At 35.9% G+C, this 27,856-nt stretch overlaps 1 protein-coding gene across 1 annotated transcript in view; it reads right to left on the bottom strand.

The window, feature by feature from the left end:
- Positions 1 to 27,856, bottom strand: part of RASA2 (RAS p21 protein activator 2) — a 133,057-nt gene that overhangs the window by 54,481 nt on the left and 50,720 nt on the right. Inside the window, exons 6-10 of the mRNA XM_012002664.1 lie at positions 21,901 to 21,977; positions 8,379 to 8,462; positions 6,393 to 6,465; positions 2,824 to 2,900; positions 1,794 to 1,895 (exon numbers count right to left, since the gene is read on the bottom strand). Of these exons, the coding sequence (XP_011858054.1) occupies positions 1,794 to 1,895; positions 2,824 to 2,900; positions 6,393 to 6,465; positions 8,379 to 8,462; positions 21,901 to 21,977 (413 nt within the window). The remainder of the gene's footprint in view (positions 1 to 1,793; positions 1,896 to 2,823; positions 2,901 to 6,392; positions 6,466 to 8,378; positions 8,463 to 21,900; positions 21,978 to 27,856) is intronic.

The raw sequence follows: 27,856 nt of genomic DNA, 5'->3' as shown, positions 1-27,856 counted from the left end.
TTTTGTATTTTTTAGTAGAGACGGAGTTTCACCGTGTTAGCCAGGATGGTCTCGATCTCCTGACCTCGTGATCCGCCCGTCTCGGCCTCCCTACTCTCTTACCATCAACATTAGAAGGAATTTGCCTGAAATCCTGAGCGTAAATAAGTCTTTTCTTGAGTTTTCATGCAGTTACCAACAACCCCACAAGGGGATGCTACAGCTCTACAATTGATGGAGGAGGGTAAGAGTTTTATTTCCAACTTACAAGAAATGGCATTCACATTTTTATATTTCCTTACAACTATGGAAGTATATATGAATTACCAGATGTTTCTATTTCATGCTATATAAATTTTAGCACTTATATTTCTGGCAGGTTACTTTAAAATATCATGGGCCAAAAACATCCATAAAAATAAAATTAGTTTGTTAATGTTCTTACATACTGCCAAGGAAGCTGCACCAAGTTTTGCCAAATTTGGAAGGCATCTCTAGAGACAGTCTTACTTAAAAAACAGATTATGTGGCACATTACAAGTTCATTTTGAGGGGCCCAGAGGCACAAGAGCTCGTTTTTCTCCTCTGTACTGAGTGGTCTGGCACGTAATTTTTAAAACTTGACAAACTGAGCTCAGAAATTTTCATTTTAAAATGTATGCTATTTGATGGAAAGTGGAAGACATGGTGTAGTGGGAGGATGACAGGTCCCAAATCTTCATCAATTTTTCATAGTGACTATGTTTGATTTTCTCCCCCTCTGTGGATGCATTTTACAAACTATAATACACAAAATGCCAACATAAAGACCAATAAATCTTAGATCTGCCTTAGAGAGAGAGGCAAAAAATAAAGTAAAAATTTTAAGAGTCTCCAAATCATTCTACAAGTGATAACTATTCCAGGACAAGACTCTAAAATGAAGATATCTGATGGCCAATCAGAAGAGGCTCTTTTGGGGACGAATGAAACTGATATCCATAAGAAACACCTAAACATTCCTTTTTGAGGCAGCGGAAACTGAGTTCCAAAAAGTGCTCCTTAAAAGACAAATGAGAAAAGCATGTTCATTTACATCCAGTTGAAACCCAAATCTAGCAAGAGAGATGCTGGGCAACATACTGAAAGGATACACAAGCTTTTAAGTGCTATAGACAGAAAAAAACAATAGTTTCACATTGATTCTGCTAAGGAAACTAGCTCAATTTAATGTGTGAACATTAATTTTAACATCAGTTTAATGTTATTAGTCATTAAAAAGTAAAATAATATTGTAGTCATTATTGAACACCAAGTGCCAGCTCAACAACATAAGATCTTAGACATTCAAAAAGTAACATTAGGGCCATCTACAGTACATTTCAATGGGGTGTGGTGAAGGAAGAACAGTGGTTAGTTCCCATAAACAACTGAGTTCCCTAAATAAAATCCTTTGCTTTCAAATATCCACAGCTCCTATGACCACTAATAAAACTTCTGAAATGCAGATACTGATTTGTGACCTAGCATTTTCTTACATGAACAACTTTTATGTAATGTTTTAAATGTTTCCCATTTTTCTCCTTAAGTCTTCACTTCTGAACAGAAAAATATTCCTAGACGATTCAGTTCTTTTATCTCAGTACCACAGGTCAAGTCATAAAACGTACAATGTACTTCTACGACAATGAATTAATGAACATATCAATATTAATGACATCTGGCTTATTATGCAGCAAAATTTAAAATATGTTCAGAGTAAGCATTTATTTGCATATATATACTGTATTAAAGAGAACTAAACTATGGAGTTCACTAAAATGCTGGGCTCTTACCAGGCTTGATGAGAGGAATCAGTTCTTAATACGTTCACAGGAACCTTAATCTCACCTAGGAAAACATCTTGGACCAGGTTTCCATTGTTCCACAAGTCGATCCTGAAAATTGAAAACTGGCTTTATGTTTTGCAAACAATGTTTAAGAGAGTGCACATCACAAAACAGCTTCAAATTACTTTGATCTGTATTATAGCATTAATTTTACATGCTTAAAAGATGTTAGCACCACCATATACATACCTCACTATCCAGACTAGAGAAGCAAAATACTACACAGCAGCTTTTATTTAAAAAGCACAGAAAGTAATTTTAAATAGTCTACACTTTTAAACTGTCTTAGTTTGAAAGTCAAGGCTTTATTTTAACCTATAGCAATAAGGACTACAGAAAGAAACTACAAAAAGAAACCAACGCAATACTACAGTTTCCTCTAGATCACCACCAATTAATATATATAGAAAAATTAGAAAAATACATTACCTGATCACTCCAAACACATGATTAATATACCATCTAGATGAACACACTGTTAACATCACACCTACACATGCATTTAAAAGATTTTTCCTTCCCAAAGGGCATAGATATTTAAGACCTAGGAAACAGCACAAACTTCAAACACATGCACCTGCTGAATTATCTTCTTACCTCACTGAAATTTCTGTTAGACAGCAGATATGTTAAGAAGAATAAAAAAATTATTTCTAAATTGTCTGAGATACAACTTCCTTTCCATTCATTACACTATAATCCAGAAATGTAAGGAACAATTTGGGAAAAATTAAAAATAAAACAGATGAAAATTAGATCATCTTTGTTTATAAAATAAATACACCTTGAGTATTTCTGCAAACAAATCAGATTTTGGAGGATAATCTGGGTTTAAATTAGATGCATACTCCTCTAAGTTTCATCAACCAACCTGCTATAGAGAATTCTATTAAAGTTGGTTTACCTTTTTTGATTGAATTTAGGATTTTCTTTTGGTACACAAAAAAGCAATTCTGTAAAACCCCAAGGCACATACCTGATCTCTAGCTTTTCAATGTCCTCCTCTTCCACCTGGAACTGGGACTTTCTGGTGTAACTACTGGATCTGGTTACCTGTAAACAAAATATTTTAGTAAAAAAATTTTTTTTTTAAAGTACATTTTTCCTATAACTTAAAAATGATCATCTCCAAAATATTCAATTGTGGATAAAAGCAGAGGAAAATGTCCAAGTAATATTTTACTTAATAGTTGAATACAAAAGCAACTATGGAAGTAGAAGAAAATAAGGTGGTGTAAAAAAAAAATCAAAATAATCTTTGTCTCTATGCCATTCCTATCAACTCAATATATGGCAATGGCCAGGTGCAGTGGCTCATGCCTGTAATCCCAGCACTTTGGGAGGCCAAGGTGAGAGGACTGCTTGAAGCCAGGAGTTCAAGATCAGCCTGGGCAACAAAGTGAGACTGTCTCTATTTTAACAAAAATAAAATAAAATAAATATATCAATGAACATTAGATTCTCTGGCTCATATGTAGTCAGTTGGTGACTCAGAAGTGTTTAAAAGACTTTCGCACATTTCTCAAGACACCAATCCTACCCTGCACTTCCTTCTCACATTTTTGCTGAAAATATCAAGGCCATTGGCAGGAACTTCTTCAATGACCGTTCACCTGAACTTGTCCACTCCCACGCAGGGTTCTCTACTTGAGTTTTTCTCATGCTCTTCTCAACAAGAGAATGGGATGATTTTCTTTTCTAACACTAGCCACCCACACAAGGTATGCAATAAGCATTCAGTAAGCATTATTTGATCTATTTTAATTACAGCTTTCTATACAGTTTGTTCATCTCACTCAAGTCTAAGAAAAATTCTCCCCTTAAATTATGGTCTTCCTATCTCTTTCCTTTCTCAGACAAATATCTGAAAACTGTAATCCACCCTTACAGCTTGTACTTCCTCACCACCCACTCACTATAGTAACTCCTTATAATCTTGGCTTCCTCACAGATCACTCTCCTAAAATCTCTCTCTTCATCACCAAATCTGATGATAAATTCTTAGTTCTTACCTCCCTTGAGCTCCTATTTAATTTAGTGATCATACAACTGTATCTCCTTTCCCAGAAACACTCTATAGAGTTTACCTGAGCACTACTTTGGCAACCTTATGCAGCTGTCTTTTGTTTCTTTTTCAGAATCTATATACTATTCTTCAAAATGTTATGGTTTATCTTGCACTAAAAACAACTTGGAGCTGCACAGTGCTGTACAGTCTACAAAGTGCTTTCACATCCATTATCTCCTTTGTTCATCAGAATGCTGCTCAGAGGCGGGCAGGGCTAGATTTATTATCCTCACTTAAAAATGAGGAAGCTGAAGCACAGAAATTAAATGACATGCTCAAAGTTGAATACTTAAGTGGCAGAAATTAGTTTATTCACTTTTCTCCTTTATTGTATACCTCTATTCCCTTGGTTTTCTTGACTGTTTATATAAATAAACCTTGAGTGTTGGTCAATAACTATCACTCATCTTAAGTTTCAGTCATGAACTCCCTACTGGAGGATTTAAAATGTCAGCCCTCAAGCTAATTATGCTCCAAACTAAACCACTTTTATTTTTCTTCTTCCTTACTTTTCTATTTTTCCAGATTTGGAACCTTGGGGGCAGCATTCAACTACTTCCTTTCTCTTTTTTTCTATAACCAATTTGTTATCTTGCCCTTTGCATTCTCTCTTTTATCTGCCTCTTCCTCTCTATTTCCATAGTGCTCTCTTGAAAGACACCCCTACCCCCTCCCCTCCCCTTTTTTCTTACACCTAAAGTACAACAGTCTCCCCATCTTTCTTCTTTCTCCCTAAGCCACCTGGACCTCAGATCATAGTTAATTCTTTCCCAAACACTGTTTTACTCGTAACTTATAGGCTCAAAATCATTTTTAAGCACCACAGCTAGGCACTCAAGGCCTTTCATCAGCTGGTCCTACTCTACCTTTCTAATCTTAGTTCCCATTATTTTCTTACACAAGCCCAGTAAACTCAGTACTCACTGTACTTTGGACATAACTTTCTGCTTTTCTGTCTCTGTGCCTCTGCTCAAAATGTTTATTATATCTAATACTCTCTTTCCTCAATCTTAGAAAATCCAATCTTTCTTCAAGCCTTTAATGGAGCATCTGACCTCCCGATGGAGTTCATCTGACCTCTCCAATATCTACTGCATTTTACTGTTGCATATATATGTATATGTGTCTCTGCTTTGTGTTCCTTGCTTTAGATAAAGGACAGAGATGGAAATGTATCTATCTTTATAACCAACAAAAGGCCCTCTGAATGAATGTTGCAAGGCCTAACAAGTACTCCTGCTACAGCAGGCAGGTCAGGTCTTCTACTTTACAAGGTCATCTGCTGACTGTAAGGATCCATGAAGCAGAGTAGATTACATCCAGCTAAGGTTTAAGGTACGTGGGCTAACAGGGAGTGTAAGTGCCTTTAGTCAGCAGCCCTTAGACATTGCTGTCTTCTTTGTTTTCTCCAGGTTAGATGCAACCGCCATTAATAAATGTAGAACAACTGCACCAAGTCCTTAGCCAGGAAATGGAAAAGTCTCACAGTGGTACTTTTTCTTTTGTTTTTTCTCCCTTGCTTCCCCCTCCACAATTCTTCCTGCTTCACTTTCGGCATTTTCTTTGGCCTATGTTCCTTTATTAAAGCACACTAATCAGGCATGACTAGAGGTACCCTTACGCTCTCCACTTTGAAATACCAAGAAAAATACACATACAGAAGGAAAGGCCCAAAATGTGCCTTTTTTCAAACCTTCCCTACATGTTGATACGAACTGCAACATGCTTTATTAGACAACAATCTTTTAGACAGTTGGATTTTTTTTTCTGTAGTTTGCAAATAATATGAAAAAGGATTTCTTTAACAAATGCTCCAAAGAAAAGCACTCCAAAGCACTGTATTTGGGACAACTTCAAGGCAGCTGAAGCTGTCTATGAAGATAAGCAGGCATCCGTAGAATGAATTAGGCTAAAAAAAAAAAGAGTAATAATAAGGCTCTAATCATACAGTATTTTATGGTCTCAAAGGATTCTCACATGCTTTGGGTCTTACAAAAACTCTATGAGTCAGGTAGTGCTGCTATTTTCCCTTCCAACTATTCTTTCACAGGATAAGAAACTTGAGTCACATTCAGTGACTCTTTCAAAGCCAACTGGACTGGAACTCAGATTTACTGAGTGGTAATTATACTTACTTCACCAGTGACTGTCAAAGGGCACCCTGCAGAAGAGTCCTGTGGCCACTATGTGTTAGGTAGGGAGCTGGATAGGGTAAGGGAGGGTGCAAAGGAGGGCATGACAGTGAGGATGACTGGGGAGTGGGTATGGCCCTGACCCTTCCTGCTCCCAAATTAGAGCTCTGCCTTTATTCATTTTATATATTGGGCTTCCATTGCATCACACCATGGTTCTACTGCCTTCTGCTTACCTGCATTAATTGATAAAATGATTACTATGACTGTGGTTTGAAAAAAGAAATTAACTAGCATTAAATATTACATATTTAATGTTAACATTTACGTAAAACAAAAAATTACCTCAAAATAAAAGATTTCATTAAACTGCGGATTGCTTGTTTTCTTCTTTACTTTTGTCTTCTTTTGGTCATTCCTGTTCCAATGTGGTAGAGTTTTACCTTGTAGAACTTAACAGTACACAATTATAAAACATGCTATTTCCAACCAGGGAGCCTGACCTCCGTTTAAAAGTTAAGGTGACTCAGGGAAGATTCAGTTTTAAATATTGCTTGGAAAAAATTAAGTGTCCTTATAAACTCAAATCAAAGAATATATAAGCTTTAGGTACCCTCTACGTGCCAAGACTGTATTATTCTCTCTACGGACACACTAGACTGCCAACCTTTTTCAGGGGCTTTAAAAACACATTCTATTCTATAAGCAACTCAGAATAAATAGAAGGAAGACAATAAGATTTAGAGTACCTTCATCTATGTTGAAAAATACCCAAGGAACTTGAAAAACATTCTTAACTCAGCTTACTTCTTGGGCTTCAGATATAATAGAGACTTCTTTAAAAAAATTTTAATTTTAATTTAATTATAGATTCAGAGGAGGTTACAAAAAATGTATAGGGAAATCTTGTATCTTTACCCAGTCTCCCCCAGTGTGAACATCTTACACAACCACAGTACAATAGCAAAACCCACGGTGACTTTTTATTTTTTATTTTTTTGAGACGGAGTTTTGCTCTTGTTGCCCAGGCTGGAGTGCAATGGTGCAATCTCGGCTCACCACAACCTGCGCCTCAGGGTTCAAGCGATTCTCCTGCCTCAGCCTCCCGAGTAGCTGGGATTACAGGCATGCGCCACCACACCCAGCTAATTTTGTATTTTTAGTAGAGATGGGGTATCTCCTTGATGGTCAGGCTGCTCTCGAACTCCCGACCTCAGGTAATCCGCCTGCCTCGGCCTCCCAAAGTGCTGGGATTACAGGCGTGAGCCACCCGCGCCTGGCCAGACATTTTAAAACACAAATTCATATGCCAAACTGTCTCTAACTGTATGTTACCAAATAAAGAATTTGTCAGGTACAGATTATTTTAAAAAACAAAAACGGCTCCACTAGATTGAACATTTTTATCATGCAAAAATAAATCTCTCTAATAGCATTTAATGTCATAAGACTGAGTATCTGCTAATAGCATACTATTATTGTTTGAGCACCTAATAAATACCAGCCTGGTACTAGGTACTTTACATACATACATAAATACATTTTTCAAAGTGACTTAGTAGTGATTTTCTACAAAGTAAGAATAACTAGAGACTCTGGGGATGGGGAAAAGGAGTGTGTATGTATGCATGCATGCATGTGTGTGTAGAGGGAATACTGTGCTTCTTGTTTCCTGATTCTAAACCTTCAAGTTGTAGACATATTTCAGATGTGTCAGTTCCTTAAAGAAACCATAATGAAGTCATATAACACACTGTATTACAAAATGCTATAGGTTTTTTCACAAATTATTATAAATCATTTAAATTAATGATATGGTACACTTTGCCATGCTCTAGTACTTCAGCAGTTTTTCTACAGTTGGAATTCTCTCTGTAGAGGACAGATCTCATGAGTAGAAAAGGCGATTTTTCAGTCCTGAGTTGCCTTCCAGATAAAAATATATAAATTGTCTTGTTATTCTAAACTGGCATTCATTAAAACAGGATTTTACAGGCATAAAATTTAGGATATTTGAAAGTAGGAATGCTGATGCATGAACAGTCAAGTTTATGTTTTAAAGCACTACACTGTAATAGTATAAAACTGAGGTTGTTCCCTAAAGCCTAACAGCATGGCAGATTTAAAATGGGGTACCAATTTCTGTCTGTAAAAAGAGGGTTTTGTTATTAACAAGTGTATAATAGAACTCACTAAAGATTATTCTTTCAAAGCATTTATTACTTTGTGTTATAAATAGCTATTTATCATTTGCTCATATAATCTTACTTTTTAAATTTTTAAATCAAACATTAAAACTTAAAAACCTAATAATAATTCAATAAACATTACCTAGAAGGGCCCACTAGAGAAACTGTTGCATAAGGGTCACAGCTTTGGCCATTTATGAGAGGCAACCCATGGCATGCCTTGATGCTAAGGTAGAATAAAAGAGATTTAACATATTAGATGCCAGTTAAACAAGATAAAACATTACCTTTAAACACAAACTAATACATTCAAAGGGTTAAGAATTGTTTTCCATGTGTCTGCAGTTGTATGGCTACATACTACCTACTCCACACACATATGTATGCATTTTTAAATTTATGCTATCCACAATCATTAATGAAACTATCAAATACAGGCTGAGCATTCCAAACTAAAAAATCCAAAGCCCTCCAAAATTCAAAACTTTCTGAGCACCAACAAGATGCTCAAAGGAAATGCTCACTGGGGCATTTCAAATTTGGGCTTTCTGGATTTGGGATGCTTAATGGGCAAGTATATATAATGCAAATACTCCAAAAAAACAAAAAACAAAAAAACCAACAAGAATAAGAAATTCCAAACACTTCTAGTCTCAAGCATTGTAGATAAGGGATGTGTAACAGTCAACACATTTCCTCCTGCTAAATACCCAACAAGGTACATTTTGTGGTTTGATAATACATCAAAACTGCTGTGGCCTCTAAAAAGGAAAAGAAAGCGGTACAAACCCTAAATGAGAAGCTACAAACCAAGCCAGCTCTATGGCATCATATCCTCTGCTAAAGCATGAATGACAAACAAGGAAACAACTGTGGCTTCCACTTAAAAATCTGATTCATAAATATGGGGCAAGCCTCACACAATTCTGTAGCCTTTTATTCCAATTCTCAGTAAACAGGTCCTGCACCATTCTGTAGAAAATGTTTTAGACCATAAAAACCAAGGTCGTCTGACCTACTCCATGGCTCATAGTTGCTGGTATTTACAGAGAACACAGAATCTAACTTTAGTGATTTGTTCCTCCAACTTTCTCATTAAATATTACTGACTTTATGAGTTTAGTTTAATGTCTAAGGTTCTGCATTTTCTAATGCCTAAGAGAAACTCATGAGTGTTTTGAAAAGTATTCTTTGTTGAAAGATGCAAGCTGTTGAGTAACATCCTTATTTCTCTCCACAACCCACAGGTCACAGATGTGAGTGAAGTGCTATTGGTATACCGCCGAGTAAAGACAAAAATGATAATATGACTCATTTCTATTAAGCTGGGCATCAAAAAATAAAGAAATTTTGAAACTAGCCAAAGAAAACACAAGCCAGGATAATAATTCTGGTTTTTAATGTGGGGTTCAGGAATACTCAGATTTTTCCATTGTACATACTGCTTAAAACTTACACTTCTCAGGCTAAACCTCATAATGATATCTGATACAGCATTTGCAGTTTACTATGCACTTTCACAAAATGCACCTAATTCTCACAACTGCCTTTGAGAAGAGTATTATGCCATTTAAAAGAAGTAAGGCTCAAGGAGGTTATGTGAGAAAGTTACAATGTAAGGCTCAAAGAGGTAGCATAACTTGTAAGAAGCTAGCCAAGACTCAACTTCTACTTTTTAATTTTGTTACTGAAGTCCAGTGCCCTTCTACATTCCCACTGTGCCCCCAAATACAGTATTACTCTCCTTGTAATACCACATTTATCTCACATAAACATCAATGATGAGAAACCTTAATGACAGAAATCCAACTTTCTATTTTATGAGGTATAAAAAACCAGAGGAAAGACCAGTCGCGGTGGCTCACGACTGTAATCCCAGCACTTTGGGAGGCCAAGGCGGGTGGATCACCTGAGGTCGGGAGTTTGAGATCAGCCTGACCAACATGAAGAAACCCCGTCTCTACTAAAAAAAACAAAATTAGCCAGGCGTGGTGGCTCATGCCTGTAATCCCAACTACTCAGGAAGCTGAGGCAGGATAATCGCTTGAACCCAGGAGGCGGAGGTTGTGGTGAGCTGAGATTGCGCCATTGCACTCCAGCCTGGGCAAGGAGAGTGAAACTCCGTATAAAAAAAAAAAAAAAAAAAAAAAAACCCAGAGGAAAATGCAGTACTGACTTATAAGTACACAAAAACTTATGAAAGGATAAGAATACCCACAAACCAGAACAAGGATGCCCATAAACCAGAAGTGTCACCATACAGAAATCATCAGTACCCTTCATTTTAAAATATAAAACAGTTAAAAATTGAGTTTTCTGCAAAACTGAAGTAATATTATTAAATATAGGTTATTTTATTCATTACACATATTTGGAAATATTATTTTTCTAATGACCTAGGATAGCAATGTTCTTCCAATCCGTAAGTCAAGCAATTTCATATCATAAATTATGGATGGGCAGAAAACAAATGTTAAAAATAACCCCAATATAAGGAATTTTATATTTTATTTATATGTGACATATAAAGCATTTACATTAATACAGTATCTAAAAATTACAGAGGTAAATAAATATTATAAACAGTTTATAAAAAGACTGATCTGATTCTTTTCTTTGGACTTTTTTTTTTAAACTAAAAGAAAATGTTAACTTTTACATCCAGGTAAGATGGAGTATCAGGAACTAGATTCACTCTCCACCCAAAATGAACTGGACAAAATCAGCAGTGAAGGACAGGTGAGCCCTCCAACTGCCCCAGCTTACAGCTAAACAGTTTCTCTGAGAAGAGGAGACAGAGCTGTCAGCAGGAGGAAGTCAAAGTGACTAGAGCCCCCAGGGCAGAGTACTAAAGGGAAGAAAGTTGCATAGAGAAAGAAAAATCTCCAGGGAGCTACAAGAATTCCCCCGAGTTTTCAGCTGAGTACTGACACATGTATATATATGAGGAAATCATCTGAGGCTGGGGAAAGAACCATTGGAAAAGAATAGAGGGAACAGTTCCTAAAACCCACACATGGCTAGCAAGAGGTACCATCAGCCACAGTAGAAAACCTGGTAATTCATGGGTACTGCCTTAATAGCAGGAAAACATAAGCCCTCCAGTAAAGGCTGTGCTTGTCTGTTTAACAAAAGTTAAAAGCAAACCATAAAAGGATCAAACTGTTTCTAAGTAACTTAACGAAGTGCTAAACAAAGCTCAAGTACATTCATAGAAATATAAAAATATCCAGCAACTTCACAATGTCTGGCATGCAACAGAAAATAACCAGGAATGCAAGGAACCAAGAAATTATCATCCATAATGAAAAGAAATAACAATAGAAACAGAAACAGAAATGACAAAAAAGATAGAACTAGCAGACAAAGACATTTAAGTTATAATTATATTCCATATGTTCCACACAGACACAAAAGACAATAAAAATGGAAAAATCTAGAGATGAAAAACATACTGAGTGGAATTAAACATTTGCTAAAACCTTGGGGGAGTGGTTGGATAGACATGAGAATCAATACTTCAGTTTTAAATGTGTTAAGTTTGCAATGTGATACATCAAAGTAGACATATTAATCTGAAACTCAGAAAACAGACCTGGGTTGAATGCACCAGGTATAGGCAATTAAAAAAAGCTTATTTTGAAATAATTTCAGATATTCAAAAAAGCTGTTAAAATAATAGAGTTTCTGGATACTCATCAATCAATGTTAACGTTTTATATAACCATAGCAGAATTACTGAAATCTGTTGCCCTTACTCAAATTTCACCAATGTACTTTTTTGATCTAGGACACAATATAGGATCCCATACTGCATTTAGTTGTCATGTCTTCTTATTCCTCTCCATTCCGAGACAGTTCATTAGTTTTCCTTCTTTGCCCCATGATCTTGCCAGTATTGGTTGGCCAGTTATTTTGTAGTGTATTCTTTAATCTGAGTTTGTCTGATGTTTACTCATGATTAGGTTGAGGTTATGTATCTTGGTGTCCTCAGTGCATCCTATTGGGAGGTACTGGATGTCTCATTATTGGTGATGTTAACTTTGATCACTCAATTAAGGTGGCATCTATCAGATATCTTATGGGAAGGATTCTTTGAGACTATGCAAAAATACTGTTTGTCATCATACTTATGCTCACTGAGCATCCACAGATGATCTGTTGAATTGTCCCCTCACCCACTTATTACTGTGATGTTTGCCAATGCTGATTTTCATTTTCATCAATCCTCCTACATTCATTAATTAGAATTCTGCCATAGGAAAAAGCAGTCCTTTCTCCCTACCAAGTATTTTTAAACTGTTTATTTGTATCAGTATTGTCATATGACTATTTTATTTTATTTTATAAGTTTGGATCCACTATTATTATTTATTATTTATTCTGAAGCTCAAATTGTTCCAGATTTGGTAATTTGAAGTCTCTTTACATTGGCTTCAATTTTTTTTTTACATATCCCCATTATTTTTTAGCACTTTCTTACTTTTTGAGCCCCAAAGATGCTCCAGACTCATCTCATATTTTCCCTGCCCAAGTCCTGAAATAAGCTACTGCTAAAAAGGAGTCCAGGTTCTTTTACTGAAGCTGCTGTCGTCATTAGCCACGTGTGGTTATTTACATTTAATTAAAATTAAACAAAATTAACACTTCAGCTCTTTGGTCACATTAGCTGTATTTCAAGTTTTCAATATCCACACATGGCTAGCGGCTACTGTTTTGGACAGTGAAGACACAAAGCATTTTCTACATCACAGAAAAATCTACTGGAAATTGCTGATTGCAGAATTGCAAACACACACACACACATACACACACACGGGCACACACACACACTCACTCATACACACTCTTAGCACTATTTTTCTCTAGAGAAGTCTGCCTTCAAAGGAGAGCAGAGAAATGGGAATGATAAAAAGGACGGGGGTATGGGTGGGCAGAGATGAGGGCTGGGGAGGCATGACTTTTAGGATAGAGATACTAGAACATGTTTATGTGTGGAGGGAACCATCTAGAGGAGAAGGTAAAGCTGACAAAACAAGAAAAAGAAGGCATAACTGAAGGAGCAAAACTCTTAAGTAGAGGAAATAAATGGAATCCAGAGCTCAGATGGAAGAATTCAATGTCAAGAAAAGGAGTACCTCCTCTGCTATAAGGACAAAATTATGGATGCAAATTAGATTTGTAGATTTGGATTCAGGAAGATGTAAGCAATTTCCAGGCTGTGGTGATAGACAATCTTATAGCTGTATTAGAGAAGCACAGTTAAGTTCCAGGGCAGACATAAGTGCCCATGTGAGGCCTGTGATGATAAATTTAAAGTGAAATCAGTCTACGTGATTTTCTCCAGCAATATTCACGTGCAGATTGAACACAGAGGAAGAGGTCACTTTCAATCATAGTAGAGTTTTTCCAGATAAATAAGAATAATGAGAACAATAGGGGAATTGAGGAATCTGCAAGAAAATGACTACAGTGATAGATCACGAAAAAAGATGTAGAAAGAAGTGAAAACAGAAACACAGTGAAGATCAACGGATGGCGGGGGTCAAAAAATGTTGCAGTGGGGACTTTCTAGGTCTGCAGGATAATAGTAACTACTAGGGTATGAATCTTTCCATACATTACTCCCCCAAAACCGAAGTCCAGCAAGAAGCACAAAGAAAGCCATATGTGAAACCATGCCTTTAGCATTACTAAAAAACAGAGAATGTCACGAACTTCAGAATATCTATAAGGATGAGAAATCAACAACGAATTCCATAAAGCTATCACTGGAACTCTGCTGCTACAAGACAGTGAGTATGGAGAGCAAAGGCTTAAGAAACTCTGAAAAAAAGAATAAGTGGAAAAACATAGAAGAAATGGATAAATTCCTAGACACATACAACCTAACAAGATTGAACCACGAAAAAATCCAAAACCTGAAGAGACCAATAACAAGTAATGAAATTGAAGCCACAATAAAAAGTCTTCCAGCAAAGAAAAGCCTGGGACCCAATGGCTTCACTGCTGAATTATACTAAATATTTCAAGAAGAACTAATACCAATCCTACTCAGTCCAAAAATTAGAGAGGGGAATACTTCCAAATTCATCCTATGAGGCCAGTATTACCCTGATACCAAACCAGAGAAAGACACATCAAAAAAAGAAAACTACAGGCCAATATCCCTGATGAACCTTGATGCAAAAATCTTCAACAAAATATCAGCAAACCCAATTCAACAACACATTAAAAAGATCATTCATCACGACCAAGTGGGATTTGTCTCAGGGATGCGAGGATGGTTCAATATATGCAAATTAATCAATGTGACACATCATATCAACAGAATGAAAGACAAGAACCATATGATCATTTTAACTGATGCTAAAGAAGTATTTGACAAAATTCAACAGTCCTTCATAATAATAAAACCCTCAAAAAATAGATAGAGAAAGATCAGACCTCAACACAATAAAAGTCATATAGTACATATCCATAGCTAGTGTCATACTGAATGGGGAACAACTGAAAGTCTTTTCTCTAAGATCTGGAACGTGACAAGGATGCCCACTTTCACCATTGTTATTCAAGTCCTAGCTAGAGCTATCAGACAAGAGATAGAAATAAAGACATCCAAACTGGAAAGAAAGAAGTAAAATTATCCTTGTCTGCAGATGATATGATCTTATTTGGAAAAAACCTAAAGACTCCACCAAAAAACTATTAGAACTGATAAACAAATTTAGTAAAGTTGCAGGATACAAAATTAACACAACAAAAATCAGTAAGGTTTCTATATGCCAACAGTGAACAATTTGAAAAATGAATCAAGAAAATAATACTGCTTACACAATAGCTACAAATAAAACAAACGAGCTAGGAATTAACCAGAGAAGTGAAAGATATCTATAATGAAAACTGTAGAACACTGGTGCAGGAAATTGAAGAGGACACCCAAAGATGGAAAGATATTCCAAGTTCATGGACTGAAAGAATCAATGTTGTTAAAATGTCCACACTACCTAAAACAATCTACAGATTCAATGCAATCCCTATCGAAATATCAATGTCATTCTTCACAGAAATAGAAAAAAAAAAAAAATCCCAAAAAGACCCAGAATAACCAAAGCTATCCTGAGCAAAAGGAACAAAACTGGAGGAATCACATTATCTGATTTCAAATTACACTACAGAGCTATAGTAACCAAAACAGCATTGTACTGGCATAAAAACAGACACATATACCAACAGATCATTATAGAGAACCTAGAAACAAATCCATACATCTACAGTGAACTCATTTTTAATAAAGGTGCCAAGAACATACATTGGGGAAAGGACAGTTTCTTCAATGAATGGTGCTGGGAAAAACAGATATCCATATGCAGAAGAATGAAACTAGACCCATATCTCTCACCATATTAAAAAACAAATAAAAATGGATTAAAGGCTTAAATCTAAGACTACAGACTATGAAATTACTACAAGAAAACATTGGGAAACTCTCCAGGACATTGGACTAGACAAAGATTTCTTGCATAATAGTTGCCACAAGCACACAAGCACAGGCAACCAAAGCGAAAATAGACAAATGGGATCACACCAAGTTAAAAAGCTTCTGCACAGCAAAGGGAACCATCAACAAAGTGAAGAGACAACCCACAGAATGGAAGAAAATATTTGCTAACTATCCGTCTGAGAAGGGATTAATAACCAGAATATGTAAGGAGCTCAAACAACTCTACAGGAAAAAAAATCTAATAATCTTATTAAAAAATGAGCAAAGATCTGAATAGATATTTCTCAAAAGAAGATACACAAATGGCAAATAAGTTTATGAAAAGGTGCTCAACATCACTGATCATCAGAGAAGTGCAAATCAAAACTACAATGAAATTATAATTTTTCTCCAGTTAAAATGGCTTTTATCCAAAAGACATGCATAACAAACATTGGTGAGGATATGGAGAAAAGGGAACCCTTGTACACTGCTGGTGGGAATGTAAATTAATAAAACCACTATGGAGAACAGTTTGGAGGTTCCTCAAAAAACTAAAAATAGAGCTACCATATGATCCAGCAATCCCACTAAAGAAAGGGAATCAGCATATTGAAGAGATATCTGCACTCTCATGTTTACTGCAGCACTATTCACAATAGTCAAGAATTGGAAGCAATCTAAGTGTCCATCAACAGGCGAACTGATAAAGAATATGTGGTATATATACACAATGGAGTACTTTTCAGTCATAAAAAGGAACCAGATCCTGTCATTCAAAATAACAGGGATGGAACTGGAGATCATTATGTTAAGTGAAATAAACCAGGCACAGAAAGAGAAACTTTGTATGGTCTCACTTGTGGGAACTAAAAATTCAAATTGAACTCATGATAACAGCAGAAGAATGTTTTCCAGAGGCTGGGACACGAAGTGGGGGCACAAAAATATAGTTAGATATAATGGATAAGATCTCATATTTAACAGCATAAGAAGGTGACTACAGTCAACAATAATTTATTATACATTTAAAAATAACTAAAAGAGGGTCAGGCTTGGTGGCTAATGCCTGTAATCCCAGCACTTTGGGAGGCTGAGGCGGGCACATCACAAGGTCAGGAGTTCAAGACCAGCCTGATCAACATGACGAAACTCCGACTATACTAAAAACACAAAAATTAGCCAGGTGTGGTGGTGCATGCCTGTAATCCCAGCTACTCGGGAGGCTGAGGCAGGAGAATTGCTTGAACCCAGGAGGCGGAGGTCATGCCACTGCACCTCAGCCTGGTCGACAGAGCGAGACTCCATCTCAAAAAAAAAAAAAAAAAATGTGTAGCACCTCCCCGCTCTCTCTCCTGTTCCTGCTCCTGCCATGTAGGACAACTGCTCCCCCTTTGCCTTCGCTATTATTGGAAGTTTCCTGAGGCCTCCCCAGAAGCAGATGCTGCCATGCTTCCTGTACAGTCTGCAGAACTGTGAGTGAATTAAACTTCTTTATAAATTACCCAGTCTCAGGTATTTCTTTATAGCAATGTGAGAATGGCCTAATACAAGACACTAACACTAACATGACATGATTGTTGATTATGTGACATGAATCTGAAAGCAGCCATCATAAAAATAATTCAATGAGCAATTTTTTTTTTTTAACTTAAGTTCAGGGGTACATGCACAGGTCTGTTATATAGGTAAACTTGTGTCACAAGGGTTTGATGTACAGATTATTTTGTCACTCGGGTATTAAGGCTAGCACCCATTAGTTATTTTTCCCGATCCTCTCCCTCCTCCTACCCTCCACCCTTCGGTAGGTCCTAATGTCTGTTGTTGCCCTCTACGTGTCCATGCATTCTCATCATTTAGCTCCCACTATAAGTGAGCACATGCAATATTTGGTTTGGTTTTCTGTTCCTGCATTAGTCTGCTAAGGACAATGGCCTCCAGCTCTACCTATGTTCCTGCAAAGGATATGATCTCATTCTTTTAAATGGCTGTATAGTATTCCATGGCATATACGTACTGCATTTTCTTTACCCAGTCTGCCACTGATGGCCATTTAAGTTGATTCCACGTCTTTGCTATTGTGAATAATGCAATGAGCAATTACGAAAATGTTTAAAACAAAAAAACAAGAAAGTCTCAGCAAAAGAAACTCTCACCAAAGGAAAAAAGTTATAAAAAAGAATCAAATATAAATTTTAGAACTTAAAAATATAATAACCGATATAACTCAATGGATAGGCTAAACAGAAGAATGAAGAAGACAGAGGAAAGAATTACTGAACCTGAAGACATAACAATAGAAATCACCCAATTTGAACAACAGAGGGAAAATAGACTAGGGGGAAAAGCAAAGGTCAAAGCCTCAGAGGGACCTCTGGGACTGTTAAAAAAAAAAAAAAAAAAAAAAAAAGACCTAACATTTGTGCCACTGGAGTTCTGAAAGGAGAGAAAGATAGCAGAGGTGATAAAGAACTAATAGAAGAAATAATGGTTGAAAATTCCCCAAATCTGGCAAAAGACATAAATATACATAGTCAAGAAGCTGAGCGAACCCCAAACAGGATAAACTGAAAGAAATCTATTTCAGGATACATCACAGTCAAACCAAAACATATGGAAATCTAAAGGCAGGCTGGCCGTGGTGGCTCACACCTATAATCCAAGGACTTTGGGAGGCCAAGGCAGAAGGATCACTTCAGGCCAGGAGTTCGAGAGCAGCCTGGCCAATATGGCGAAACCCCATTTCTACTAAAAATATAAAAATTAGTTGGGCATGGTGGTGCACGTCTGTAATTTCAGCTACTTAGGAGGCTAAGGCATGAGAATCGCTTGAACCCAGAAGGCAGAGGTTGCAGTGAGCTGAGATCGCACCACTGCGCTCCAGCCTGAGTGACAGAACTAGACTCTATTTCAAAAAAAAAAAAAAAAGGAAAAAGAAAATTAAAGAAAGAAAAAAATAAAAGAAATCTAAAGGCAAAGAACAACCTTAAAAGAAGCCAGAGAAAAATGGTGTGTTACCTATAGGGAAAAACAATTTGAATGACAATGAATTTCACATCAGAAACCATGGAGGACACAAGGAAGTGGTACATTTTCAAATGTGGAAAGAAAAGAACCATCCACTCAGAGTTCTATATCTAGTATAATTATCTTTTACAAATGAAGAGGAAATCAAGACCTTCTGAGATGAAGGAAAACCAAGAGAATGTATCACCAGGAGACTTACTCTAAAAGAATGGTAAAAGGAAACTCTCTAAACTTAATCACAGAAGGAATCTTGGAACATCAGAAAGGAAAAAAAATAACATGGAAAGGGCAAACATGTGGGTAAAGACAATAGACGTACACTTTCCTTCTCCTCTAACTCTTCTCAATTGTGTTAGATGGTTGAAGCAAAAAATTATAGCATTGTTTGATGTGGTTCTCAATATATGTAGATGAAATATTTAAGACAAAGTATATTACAAATGGGGGAGGGTAAAGGGATTTAAAGGAAGGTAGAGTATATACACTTTATTCTAACTGGTAAAATGTTGACATCAGTACATTATGATAAGTTATGCATGTATAATGTAATACCTAGAGCAACCACTAAAAAAAAATTTATACAGAGAGACAGACTATAGATTTTTTAAAAACACAATATAAATAAATCAAAATGGAATTCTAAAAAGTGTTCAAGTAACCCACAGGAAAAAGAAAACAGAAAACTAGAAAATAGGAGACAAACAGAAAACAAGAAAAAGGCAGATTTAAGCCTAATATGTTAACAATTACATTAAAAATAAGTGGAAAAAACTCACCAAAAAAAGATAGATTGGCAAAAATTATTTTTTAAAAAAGTGACCCAACTATATTCTGTCTACAAAAAACTACACACAGTCATTCAGACAGATCTGAGTAAAAAAAGCCAATCTCAAAAGGTCACATAAGATTCCATTCACATAACATTCTTGAAATGACAAAATTATAGATATAAAGACAGATTAGAGGTTGCCAAGGGTTAGAAGAGAGGAGTGGTTAGTATGGGATGAGGGATATCTTTATGGTGACAGAAGAGTTTCTTATCTAGGTGGTGGTAGTTACACAAATCTATACACATGATAAAATGATCTATAACTATATACATACATTATGCCAATGTAAATTTCCTGGTTTTGGTATTGTGCTACAGTCATGCAAGATGTACCCACTGAGGGAAAAAGAGTGAAGGGTACACAGGACCTCTCTGTACTATCCTTACAACTTTCTGTAAATCTATAATTATTTCAAAATTTTAAAGTTGGGGGAAAAATATCAAACTGCCAGAGTTCAAATTCAGGCTCCAACACTTCCTGTGTGAAATTAGGCTTATTTAACCAATATGGGCATCAGTTTGTCATCAGCAAAAGGAGGATAACAGTATCTACCAAATTATAACCAGAAACATATAACACACCAAAAAGGAAATGATACACGTATAATGTGGATGAATCTCAAAAGCATTATGCTAAGTGAAAGACAGCAGACACAAAAAAGACATATCACATGCTTTGGTTCAAATAACACTTTGGAAAAGGCAAAAACTACAGGGACAGAAATCAGATCATGGTTGCTTGGAGCTGGGTGTGGGGAGAGGGAACTGAACCATACATCTTTGAGTAACGCCTTTTGTTACAGTTTTGACTTTTGAAATCTTGCAAATATTCTATTCAAAAATAAAATTAAGCCTACAAGGATGGGGGAAAAAACTTAAATTGGGGGAAGGGGCACAAGAAAACCCTTAAATTGAATGCAAACAAACCAAACCAACCAAACTAACTGTATTTCAAATGACTATTATAATTAAACTGAAGCATGGGAGGGAGTAGTGGAAGATCTAATCCAGATGCTTTCACCATATGCTCTCAGTTGGTCTACAGAGTCAGTCTGTGGAGAAAAAGCTGCAAACAGATCTTGAACTGTTTTTAGTAGCTAAACCCAAATTCCCAAATTGAGAAACATTAAAAAAAAAAAAACTGGCTTATATTCTTAAAAACGTTAATACAATCAAAGAAAAGCAAAAAATTATTCCATGTTAAAAGAGATTAAAGAGACAGGTCAACTAAACATAAAACATAATCTTGGAGCGGATCCTTTCTTAGAAGGAATAAAATGCCTTAACAGATATCACTGGGACAGTTAACAAAAGTGGAATATAATAACTGCAGATTAAAATATTAGAAAATAACTATAGATTTTTAAAAAGTATTGTAACAATGTTAAAATTCCTGAATTTGGTAACTGTACTGGAGTTATTTAAGATAATATCGTTATTCTTAGGAAATACGTACTGATATATTAAGAGACAGAGAGTCATACATATGCAATCTTCTTTCAAAGAGGTCAGAAAAAATTAATGAAATGTTATATATAGTAGTAAACAGACATATTTATATACAGACAGAATACTTCAAAGGAGCTGGGGTTCACAATTGATGAGAATAAGTTACAGTCAGGAGCAGCAATAGGAGAGTAGTATCTACTCTACTCCCTGGCCTTACAATATGTGGACATGATAGAAAAAGCCTCTAATTGAGAAGGCTGTGAAACTGCAGTACTTTGTGGGATATTCAGATGTCAACTAATGCAAAAATAGAGAAAACACCCAGAACAAGTGAAGGTTATCTGGCAGTCTATTGATAACACAGAGTAAGGGTTTGGAGAGGAAGTAAAGAGTAGGGCACTGGGCTAGAACAGATTTCCAGAACAGCCAGTCTGGGTGGTAAAAAATGACTTGAGGGTGGAAGAGGTAAAAAGGAATTCAAAGTAGGTGGGAATCAATACTGGTCATCTCTGAGTGGGCATTACTTCTAGCTCCAAGGTCTCTAAAGCTCTGCTCTGTGGTATGACAATTTCTAGAGGACCTTCTTTGGGAAGCCTTTCCAATTCTCCACTGCCAGAGAGTTAGACACCCTTATCCTTAATGCCCATATATATCATTTAACCAATATTCAATAAATATTAGTTGAATAAATTCACCATAACCTGAGTAGACTATGAGAAAATTAAATTGAAAATCAACTTCACAAAAGGAATGACATAGCAGAATTTCATTTTTGAAAAAAGTTTCTGAAGTTAAAATAAGGAGTTGGCTTAAAATCGAAAGAATACAAAATGGAGAATTATTTCTAGTTGATTTTGGTTTAAAAAAAATGCTTACTGTACAACAAGCTGCTGGCACACCGTTCCATTCTCCGTTATCAGTTCATTCAGTTTTAATTCAAGGTGAACTTTACCCTATAATGACAAAAAAAAATTACAAACTGAGTAGTCTATTTTACTGACAAAATATTAAAGGTAAGTGCCTTTTCAAATTGTCACAATATTTATCCACTGACCACTAGCACATGGCTTTGCCTACACTAAGTACTTGTTAAATGAATAATAACCAAAACCAGAGATCAAAGTTCTGAAAGATATGAAACAAATACTTATGTCAAACATGGTATTCAAATTTAAGAATTTTATGTCCAGTTCAATAAATATTTATGTATCTACTTATCATAGGCTAAAAAGAAAGATAATACCTAAATTTAAGCAAATTTTGAGATACAACCAAATTATAAAATGTAGGATGCTTTTTCCAGAAGATAAACCAGCATTAAGGACAGAATCAGCATCATTAAAACACAGAGAAATCATACAATTCTAAAACAACTAAAAACTAAGTTATAGCCAATAAAACTCAATTTGTCACTACTTACTTTGATCAAACAATAAAGATTTATGGAATGTCTACTATGTTTCAGAAGGCACTGTGGGAGTGGGTAGGAATCCATAGATGTCAAAGATGTAAGTTACTGCTTACAAGCAGCGTACAATCTAGTTGGGAAGACAATAAACAAAAGATAATATATGGCCAAGAGTCTTGATGGAAAGATGGGACACTGAAAATAAAGGAGTACTTTCTTAAAGAGACATTAATAGACGAATTTTTAAAAATTAAGTAGTGTAAGTTTAAAACAGTTCAAACTATCAACTTCTCAAGAAACAAAGGCTTAGGAACCCTATATTCCAGAGCTTGATATTTCTACCCTGCCGCTGGTGATGAGCCATTCTGCGCTAATCATGAGCAACTCTAAGCTGGTTAAGAAACAGTACTGGATTACCTCCACCCAGCTGACAAGACAAATTCTCACATTGCCATGTGGAGATTTCAGGGGAGTGATGTCTAGGGACTGATGACATGAGTGATTTCATTAGAGGTAGGAAAGTTCATTATCTAGTCACTGTTCCTCTTTAGAACAACCCCTTTCAAACATTCTTTCACAGAAACCTAACCTGAAACACCCTCACTATTTTAAGAGGACTTGTGACACAAGAATGAATCTGAGGTCCACCAGCTACAAAGCTCAGGGTTAGATGAATTGTAAGAGATGAGCAATAAATACTGATGGACCTTAAAACAAAAGTCTGCCTGAGAAAGCTAAGGTCTAAAGCAGCAAACACATCTATGGTAGCAAAATTAATAGCAGTTACCTGGAGCTGGCACCAAATTAAGCAAATCTTCCACTAAAAATCTAGGTACAAATATTTATAAAATCATATATAATTTATAAACTAGGTCTTTCATTATTCCTGCATTTAATATTTACAATCTCTACTATTCAAGGGTGATCTTGAAGATCCATGATCTGTAATTTGTAATATTACTCAACTAGAATTTTGAAATCATATTTTCTGTTGTGACAGCATGTAGGTATTACTTGGCTAGCAAGGGAGCCAAGCCAACTGCACAAAAATTTGCATCTCAAAGCAGTTTTACAATTTTAACATATATACATTTTATTACAGAAACCATATGCTCACACAACTGTCTCTCAGGAAATGTCTAGGATCTATTCCAGTTCTAAGACATTAAAAACTATGACAATAGAGTAGAAAAAGATAATCATTTTGTTTACAACTAAAATCATAGTATTATAGCAAGTCAAAAGGATATTTAATGAGATTCTGCCAGAAATCATTATTATTAAGTGAGAGCCTACCTAATACATTCATTACTCCCACTGACTGGTAAGTAAAACATTCCTTAGGCATTAATCAATAATAACATAATTATATATTGACCTGGTCAAGAAAAGTGTGAGGATAGAACAGGCAGACACAAAACACATACTGTTAGGGTAGAACACTAAATTAAAAGGCATTATGAGTTAAACTAAGGAAATTATAATTTCTAAACTGTAAAACACTAACTCATTATATTCTTTAACATGGAAATACATATGATACTTAGCAAAAGAAATCACAAAATAGGGTGCATACTATAATGCTAATTTATTTAAAAAAACACATATGTATAAAATTACAAGACCATCTACTGAAATGTTGATACAAGATACCTTTGGTTGGTGAAATTTCAGAAGACTTTCTTTGCTTTTTTGCTCTAGATTTTAAAAGTTTATACTACCAGTTTAAATTTTCAGATTTTAAAAGTTTATACTACCAATTTTGTTTTCAAAGTTTTTACTTCTACTGTGTTGTTCTTAGTAAAGAAAAATGAACAAAGTTTCAAATTATTTAAAACTGCTTTTCAGTTTTAGAAACTCAAATCAGTGAACATTTTAGAACCCTCTTTAGTCTCTTTTCACACAAAAGTTCAGTTTTACTTATATCTGTAATCATTTTATAGATTTGGATTGTAGCAAAACAAGTTTGTGTGTCTGTGTGTGTTTGTTTTTTGATGGGGCAGTTATGAGCCCAGCAAGCTGACATTTTGTAGCCTCCCTTGAGACCATAGATAGCTGTATGACGTAGTTCTGGCCAACAAGATAGAAATAGAAGTTGCTGGCGGGAATCATACTTCTTCTCTAGGGGAAATATATCATTCAGGCCCTCAAATTATCTCCAATATATTTTATATTTTAATCTCCAGTATTCCATCAAAAATTACAGAATATGCCAGAAGATCAAAAACCAAGGGAAAAAAATGAGGAAAGCAGTGGATTTACAAGAGATACAGATATTGGAATTGACAGAATTTAAAACAGCTTTTTTTTTTCTTTGAGACAGAGTCTAGCTCTGTCGCTCAGGCCAGAGTGCAGTGGCGTGATCTCAGCTCACTGCAACCTCTGCCTCCCGGATTCAAGCGATGCTCCTGCCTCAGCCTCCTGAGTACCTGGAACTACAGGCATATGCCACCACGCCCGGCTAATTTTTATATTTTCAGTAGAGACAGGGTTTCTCCATGTTGGCCAGGCTGGTCTTGAACTTCTGACCTCAAGTAATTTTCCCGCCTCGGCCTCCCAAAGTGCCGGGATTACAAGTGTGAGCCACTGCATCTGGTCTAAAATAGCTATTTTTTTTAAAAGACGTAAAACAAAATGAAAAATCCAGCAGATACCTGGAAATTATAAAATGAATGAAATAAAAAATTAGAACTAAGTAATAAACCAAAATGAAAATGCATTTAGTAGCAGAGTAGCCACAGCTAAAAAGAGGACTGGTGAAATGGGAGATAGGTCAGTAGAAAATAACCACAATGAAGCACAGAGAGGGAAAAAGCATAGGAGACATATGAGACACGGTGAAATGGCCTATTATTCACATCACTGCAGTCGCAGCAGAGAAGAGAAAAAGGGAAGAGGGCAGAAAAAAAAAGGAGATGAGATAATTGCCTGGAATTTTCCAAAACTGATAGAAGACAAGCCACAGATTCAAGAACTCCTAGGGACAAATAAGAAAAATAAAGAACCTACAAAGAAGCAATATTAAGCATCCAACAAGGAGGCTGGGCACAGTGGCTCATGCCTGTAATCCCAGCACTTTGGGAGGCCGAGGTAGACGGATCACCTAAGATCGGGAGTTGGAGACCAGCCTGACCAACATGGAGAAACCCTGTCTCTACTAAAAATAAAAAATTAGCCGGGTGTGGTAGCACATGCCTGTAATCCCAGCTACTTGGGAGGCTGAGGCAGGAGAATCACTTGAACCCAGGAGGTGGAGGTTGTGGTAAGCTGAGATCACACCATTGCACTCCAGCAAAACTCCACCTCAAAAAAAAAAAAAAAAAATCCAGCAAGGTACTATGTTTGATAATAAACATGTAATGTGATTTGGTCTACAACTGCATTCTTATTATTCAATCTCTTAAAGGACGCTCAATGACAGTATACTTTTCATGTATGTCAGAAAATGTTGGAAGATCAGATACCTTGCACTGTATTATTCGCCTTTAATAAAAAATAAACCAAAGTCTTGAAAGGTATTGCTCTGTATGACTTCCATAGCATTGATTATGTTAGGCTGATACATGCAGTTATAATATCACATTATCTTGTATTAATGAGCATTCTGAGGAACTTACATTACTCTGGTACTGATATGGTTTGGCTGTGTCCCCACCAAATGTCAACTTGAATTGTATCTCCCAGAATTCCCACGTGTTGTGGGAGGAACCCAGTGGGGAGGTCATTGAATCATGGGGGCCAGTCTTTCCTGTGCTATTCTCGTAATAGTGAATAAGTCTCACAAGATCTGATGGGTTTATCGGGGACTTCCACTTTTGCTTCTCTCTCATTTTCTCTTGCCACTGCCATGTAAGAGGTGCCTTTCACCTCCCGCCATGATTCTGATGCCTGCCCAGTCATGTGGAACTGTAAGTCCAATTAAATCTCTTTTTCTTCCCAGTCTCAGATATATGTCTTTATCAGCAGTGTGAAAATGGGCTAATATATGTACTATTTGAAGATTTAGTATTTTATATGCTAACTTTATTTCAATTAATTTTACAAAAATTTCACACAAAAATATCTGTGATTATTTCAATTGTATATTACATATATTCTCGGTACCATATAGAAGATACTATGTAAATTTCTGCACACAGTTTGGGAAAATAAGATGAACAGAGGTTGATATGGTTTGAATGTTTGTCCCTCCAAATCTCATAATGAAACGTGATCCCCAATGTTGGAGGTGGGGCCTAGTGGGAGGTGTCAGATCATGGGGGCAAATCCCTCATGAATGGCTTAGTGCCATCCCCTTGGTGATAAGTGAGTCTTGCTTAATTAGTTCATGTGAGATCTAGTTGTTCAAAAGTATAGGACTTCTGCCTTCTGTCTCTTGCCCCCTCTCTCATCATGTAATATGCCTGCTCCTCCTTTACCTTCCACCACGATTGTAAGCTTCCTGAAGCACTCACCAGAAGCAGATGTCAGTATCATACTTCCTGTATAGCCTGCAGAAGAACTGTAAGCCAAAATAAACCTCTTTCCTTTATAAATTACTCAGCCTTAGATGTTCCTTTATAGCAACACAAAAATGGACTAATACAGAGGTATTTGAGCAAAACACAATACATGCACTTAAAATCCTCTCAAGTCTAAATTTTATTTTGTTTTTATCAGTCACAAAACACTAAATTTTAACAACCATTTCCACATAAAATAACTCAGTATGTTTCAACTGGTAAAACATTTTTTTACAGGCATACTTTGGAAATACTGTCTAAGGGTCCAGACCACTTCAATAAACAAATATCTAAATAGAAAGTCACAAAAATTTTTTGGTTTTCTAGTGCATATAAGTTACATTTATACTATACTGCAGTCTATTAAGTGTGCAATATGTCTTAAATACCAATACACATATCTTAATTTAAAAATATGCTATTGCTAGAAAAGACTGTCATAGAGACATGAAGTGAGCATATGATGTTGGAAAAAATAGGCAGACAGATTCGCTTGACACAGGGTTGTGACAAACCTGCAATTTGTAAAAAAATGCAGTATCTGTGAAGCACAATACAGCGAAGTACAATGAAAGAAGGTATGCCGGTACATGAGGTGAAAAATATCCCAACTTCTGGATTTCTGATGGATGTTTTAATACATAGAAATTACCTCTATAAATAATTTTGGACACAACTGCCCATCAGATGAAAAAGCAAAATACAAATTTTACTTAGTATCTCTTATATTAATGGCAGTTCTTTATGAAGGTGTTGTTTTCTCCTTAAAGAAGTATTTAATATGATCTAGAATGGCTCATTATTAATTCCCATACAAAAATTTTAAATGAAGTTAAAAAAATCAACCTGCAATAATGAATTATGTTTTTATATTTATTATGCCTTGAATAGGGCATGTTTTAAAAATCCTCGTGTATATATG

Source organism: Mandrillus leucophaeus, unplaced genomic scaffold (assembly GCF_000951045.1).
Source record: "Mandrillus leucophaeus isolate KB7577 unplaced genomic scaffold, Mleu.le_1.0 Scaffold693, whole genome shotgun sequence".
Lineage (NCBI taxonomy): Eukaryota > Metazoa > Chordata > Mammalia > Primates > Cercopithecidae > Mandrillus > Mandrillus leucophaeus.
The sequence above is the reverse complement of the archived record's forward strand: the minus strand, read 5'-3'. Positions and strand labels throughout refer to the sequence as shown.